General features: G+C 35.5%; 1 protein-coding gene across 1 annotated transcript; it reads right to left on the bottom strand.

The window, feature by feature from the left end:
• Window positions 1-203: 203 nt before the first annotated feature.
• Window positions 204-4,795, bottom strand: LOC136255621 (uncharacterized). Its single transcript, XM_066048434.1, has 7 exons — window positions 4,678-4,795; window positions 2,695-3,015; window positions 2,381-2,495; window positions 1,924-2,209; window positions 1,478-1,641; window positions 1,315-1,426; window positions 204-355 (listed from the first exon to the last, which is right to left on the bottom strand). The coding sequence occupies exons 1-6, from the start codon at window positions 4,733-4,735 to the stop codon at window positions 1,315-1,317; spliced, it is 1,056 nt and encodes a 351-aa protein (XP_065904506.1). The 5' UTR covers window positions 4,736-4,795; the 3' UTR covers window positions 204-355.
• Window positions 4,796-5,470: the final 675 nt, after the last annotated feature.

The following is a 5,470-nucleotide window of genomic DNA, read 5'->3' as shown; positions in this document are numbered from 1 at the left end:
CCTTACACATAATTTTAAAGTTATTTTTATATCATTGCTCCATTAACCTGAGCATGTAGTATGGTACTGCATTAATATATCAGAAATATATTCGTGTATACCTGAGGCATATAGTACTATTATATCAATGCAAGTTGTATCTTGCAAACACCTATCATCACAAAAGGCACTGAATGACCACTATAGCACTAAAATAACAGTAGAGACTCAGTACAACTTGTAATAAACATAGTACATGTGCATAGCAGTAATCACATACAGAATGTTCCTATACAGCAGAATTAGTTGAATAATGTAATGTTCACAGAATATTGCATATTGTTACTTTCTATTCAATGCAGAAAATCACAGCATCCTGAACAAAATGAGAATGTAATCATTCAGTTAACAATGTAACGGTAGCTAAGAACTAAAAGGATTAATATAGTACCCTCATGAATGGTCACAATCATATAGTTTCTGCAAAATGTCCTATTAATGGGAAGCTTTCAGTAAAGTCCAGAGGAGGTTAGTCAAGCTTCATAAATTGCTATGACGTGTGATTATGCAACAAAGCATTGCCCTAGTTGTTACTTGAAGACTTGTTTAGATATTTTGTACTGAAAAGTATATGTAAGGGCCCTAGGATAGGTATCCATATATTTGGTTACTGGAGGCAGATTGCAGGGAAACAGCAGCAGAAATGTTTGAAAGAAAAAGAATACACCAAAAGAAGTAAAATCCACACAAAACAGCCAAACTGTCAAAAAATGGTTGTCAAATCAAAGGTAGTAGCCAAGAAATGGCTGCAATGATGTTAACAAAACACTGCATAGCTACAGTCATTATTAGAAAACATCATTACAACCATTTCTTGGCTGCTACCCGGCTTTGATTGCATAGCCTTTTTCACCCAAGCTGATAAAGGCCGCACCATTTTTTCTGTTTTTGTTGATTTTTCTTTACATTTGTTTTGTATACTTATAATCGCAGTATGGTGAGCAGAAAGAATGGCATCAGATCCTCAAACACCTTTGTTTTTACAGTTAGCTGAGTTTGTTTATATAACTGAAACTCATTGATTTGTATACAGAGCTTTGTTCAATGACTCTAATAGGACAGAAATAGCATTTACAGCAACAAAATACTCTAATAGAACAGTCACTTTTTGAGGTGTTTGGATGACTGAGATTAGGATAAGCGCTAAACTATTTAATTGCACAACTTGATGCTCACCCCAATTATTGATTATCAAGAAGCAGTGGCCATTCTTCAGCTACAAGCAAGTTATTGGCTGGCAACTATGGATATTATAAGGCAGCAACATTTCCTTACCTAGTTCTCCTTAGTAGTTTTATCATCAGAGGATGTAGGATTTACCATCAGATTATCAGACCCTGTATTATAAGTAATTGCTCCAAGGTAAGATGACTTCTTCTGATGGTGTCTGTAACGTTAGTAAAATTTATATTTACAATCAGCAGCTAGCAGTACTTACCGGTAGTACCATATTAATACAACTACTCCAACTACCATCACTACAATGACAGCAATAGTGACTCCAACTGCTACTCCAGCTGTATTGTCATCATCATCATCATCTGAGGAGGCTGTCCTCTCCACTGCAAGGTAATCATTATCCACTATCAGTGGACCATCCTCCTGTAATATGTGTATATTGTATGTGACACCGTGATGCATTATTTACATTACCTATAGCCTGCTTGCATTCTGAGGGTCCCAAGGACATTTTTTTCAATGACACTTGTATTGTCTTTATTTCATGTCAAGAACAAGTTTAGGAAAACAAAAGTAAAAAAAGGCAGACTATAAAGTCTTTTGATGAAACCAAGAGAGGAAACAATATATGGTATGAATATGTACACTGTAAAAATGCTTTTCTCACAAATGGTACACACACACATTAGTCACTTGTGCTCTTACCACATTTCCAGTATCAGACTGCAGTCTAATATAGTAAAACACTCCATATCTGGTACTCTTGGATAATCTTCTGTTGACATATTCTGTTCCATCAGGACCTACAGTGGTCTCTCCACCACCAACAACAAATATTAATGGTACATCTTCTATATTGTTCCACACTGCTGCAGTATAGACACCATCTCTCCCAGGATAAGGAGGTGGTAGTTGATCATCATTCCCAGTAATAATATTCCTTGGAGTGTTGTTGATCTCATCTCCAGAAACCACAATAACTCCATATATACTGGAAACAATAAAGCATTTTGTTGCAACTGTTATAAATTTATCTGCTGTAAATAGCAATGCAATTTACTAAATTTACAACGATCATGATCATAATGGAGATCCACAACATTTATTTTTATTTTCAAGAAAGCACACCAGGCCCTATATAGACACAACATGATCAACTCACTTCAGCTCTCCAGTTTCAATTTGATGAGGTGGTGGTAGTACTACAGTGATAGTGGTAGTAGTAGGTACATGAAATGGACTCAATATAACAGGAATCGTTGGTGGAATTAAAGGTACTGCAAAAGAAAAATACTTAATCATGACTGTGTAGCACTACATTGCATGTACAAACATTATATAATATTACATACATTTATTAGCTGCCTATACACACAATGACATAATGAAGAAAATCAGAGAAGCATACTATACAGGCTGTATAATCTACATGCTCTCTACCTCAACAACAATTCCAAACTTTATAAGGTAACTTACAAGATGTGTTAGTTCTGTCAATGATCTCTATTTCTATAGGAGCATCACTAACCGCTTCTCCTCTCACTGACATGTGGATAGAATAGTTTGTGAAGGTGTTCAATCCAGACAGATTTACGCTGAGCATATCCACAGGTACTTCAACTGCAACAAAGCTATCATTTGATATGTTTGGTGACATTTGGATCCTGGATGGGTTCTCACTGTGATATATGATATACTGTGTTAATTGACTGTTGGGATACTGAGGATGATTCCAGCTGATGTAAATCGACTCTGGAGAGGATGCTACAGCATCAAGGTCACGAACAGCTGTAGGCGCTGTGAAATAATAAAAAAATGACATGCTTATAATTATCATGCAGCAATTAATGATGTGATGATTTATGTTCCACAGGAAAGACAGTCACACATATGCATAATAAAATTTTGTGACAGGGCCTACGAAAATAGGGAAAATGGGCACAAACTACACCCTGCCACACAACCAGTCATATTTCAGTACTGGAATAGAATATTTGCATTCTGTAACTTGTTTCATATAGTTAATTAAATGTTTAATAAGGGTTGAAAAATTGAAAATTGCATATCTATACCTAAGACTTCACAGTTTTGTTTGAATACTGTCTCATGATGCTGTGAAGTTTTCAAACTAATATTTTGAAATGTTAACAAAAAGTTAACACTTTTCAAAAATTCAAACTATTTGAAATAGGGCATTTGCTAATTAGCATCATTATAACATCTTTAATATCTACAAAATAGGGTGCTTTGGTAGAGAAGGTACCAAGTGACATTTCTGACAGTTCTATGAAGTTTATTTATGATCAGGAGCACATCAAATCCTATAGATGGACAAGGGAGCATGCGGCTCCATACACTACTAACATGACGGGTAAAATTCAAACATGGCATCTTATGTTAGTGACTTAATATCATTGGTTACATCATTTTTATGTGCAACAGGGATACACACAGAAAGCCTCAATTAAAGACACTATAGTGTGCAGGTGGAGTATTCTACCACTTTAACTGGATTCTCACTGGGACAGATCTAGGAATTTTCCATAGGGGGAACTGAGCTGGTCAAGGACATATATAGATAGTCAGAAATCTTGTGATGTCAAGGGATATTACAGATGCAGAGGTCAAGTGAAAAGATTCAACTAGTATCTGTAGTCAAATGATTTGGAAAAATGGGATGATTTAGTAAGAATATGCAAAGCATGCCAAACCTAGGGGGTCTGGGGACATAACCCCTCCCAGGAAAATTTTCAAAACTAGGCTCTCTTATCTGAGAGTATTTTCAGGAGTTTGTTTGTACTTTATACTATTCTAGTATAGCTCAGTATCAAAACTGCCAAGCAATTCATGGATTAGCTGAGAGACGGAAACAGGAATAGCTAAACAGCAGTGGCTAAAAAACAAGGGATGTTGAGCAAAGAGCGTTTTAAAAGATTACTGCTTATGGTATGCTCCTATACTTAGTGGCACTTTGTTAGCCTTAAGCATCAAAGGCTATAGCTGCATCTTGCTATAATGCATGATACATGGATTGGATTATTGTGCTACATTGTATTCTTCTGCTTCTTTTAAGCAATCATTTGCTTTCTGAAATTGCTGTTGTGACAGTTATTTCTGCCAGATGATCAAGACTGATGATCTAGCTTGATGATCTATACATCTGCAACACCTTCCATAATGCTCTACATGGAGAGATATCAGAAAGTGCCTGGTACAGATTTTAACACTATAGTAAAATGTCACTAACTATCATGTGTCTTGCCATATTAAACCAACTAACATTTTAAAACCATATAATTCACTCTTAAGCAGATGAATAGGAGATAAATATAGCAATTTTCACTAAATGTCAAACAATTTGGCAGATTTGGACAACTGTCAAGATTGAGCAATATACTAACTAGCAATCTTTCAAACTTTGTCATGTAGAGTTTATACTTTCCACCATACAGTATATACCTGCACTAGAAGTTAGATCCATAATTTCAACAGGTCCATTACTGATATTGTACTTCATATTAATAGTTGTGATGGTGATGGTATAGTTAGTAAAGTAAAGAGTATTAGGGACATTGTAACTTCCTTGTCCTTGGTCCAACACGATACTAGATGAGCCATTATATAATGGTCCTATAGTATAAGCTGAAGAGAATGAGTAATACAAAATTTGATAATATGATCCATTATCTGGTGATGGAGGTGTCCATTTAACTTCATAAAATCCAGTGGTATCATTGAATGGAATAAAAACTGATTGTAAATCGACAACAAGATCTGGAGCTAAAAGGAAAACGTATGCTTTTAATATGTACACATATAATTATAATTTTTAGTGAAATAAAACAGGATATATGAGCTACATATTTAGTGCTACAGGAATTAAATGCATAAGACTAAAAAGGGAGAGTGACTATTGATGGGCATTGTTTAACCAACAGCACTCTTCTAAAGAGAGCAGTATCTTTACTATAGGCAGCAGAAAGGGGGGCTAATTTCTGAAACCCCCCTCGGTTTGCTGAGGCCCTTCTCAGAATGATATCTTGCCAAAATTATTACTCTTGTAGTGGGGCTGAAAATCATGAAAAATATTGATATAGACTCTCTAATAGAACGCTAATAGAGCAGAGAAAGCGCTTCATAAAAAAGTGTTCCTAAAAGTAGTCTAAATCGAAGACATTTTTTTCCTACAGTGGGAATTGAATCATTCACGTCTTACTTTGAGAGTTGGTGTCTTACCACTCTACCAAGTGTT

The sequence above is a fragment of the Dysidea avara genome, chromosome 5, assembly GCF_963678975.1.
Source record: "Dysidea avara chromosome 5, odDysAvar1.4, whole genome shotgun sequence".
In the NCBI taxonomy this organism is placed as follows: domain Eukaryota; kingdom Metazoa; phylum Porifera; class Demospongiae; order Dictyoceratida; family Dysideidae; genus Dysidea; species Dysidea avara.
This window is presented reverse-complemented; position numbering and strand designations above follow the sequence as displayed.

What these genes read in the sequence shown, in the direction of transcription:
- LOC136255621 (XM_066048434.1), bottom strand. Translation starts at nt 4,735, where the DNA reads ATGAAGTACAATATCAGTAATGGACCTGTTGAAATTATGGATCTAACT. An exon ending in GGATCTAACTTCTAGTGCAG is followed by an intron (nt 3,016 to 4,677) that starts GTATATACTGTA and finishes ATTATTTCACAG; the next exon opens with CGCCTACAGCTGTTCGTGAC. An exon ending in GTATTAATATGGTACTACCG is followed by an intron (nt 1,427 to 1,477) that starts GTAAGTACTGCT and finishes CTAACGTTACAG; the next exon opens with ACACCATCAGAAGAAGTCAT.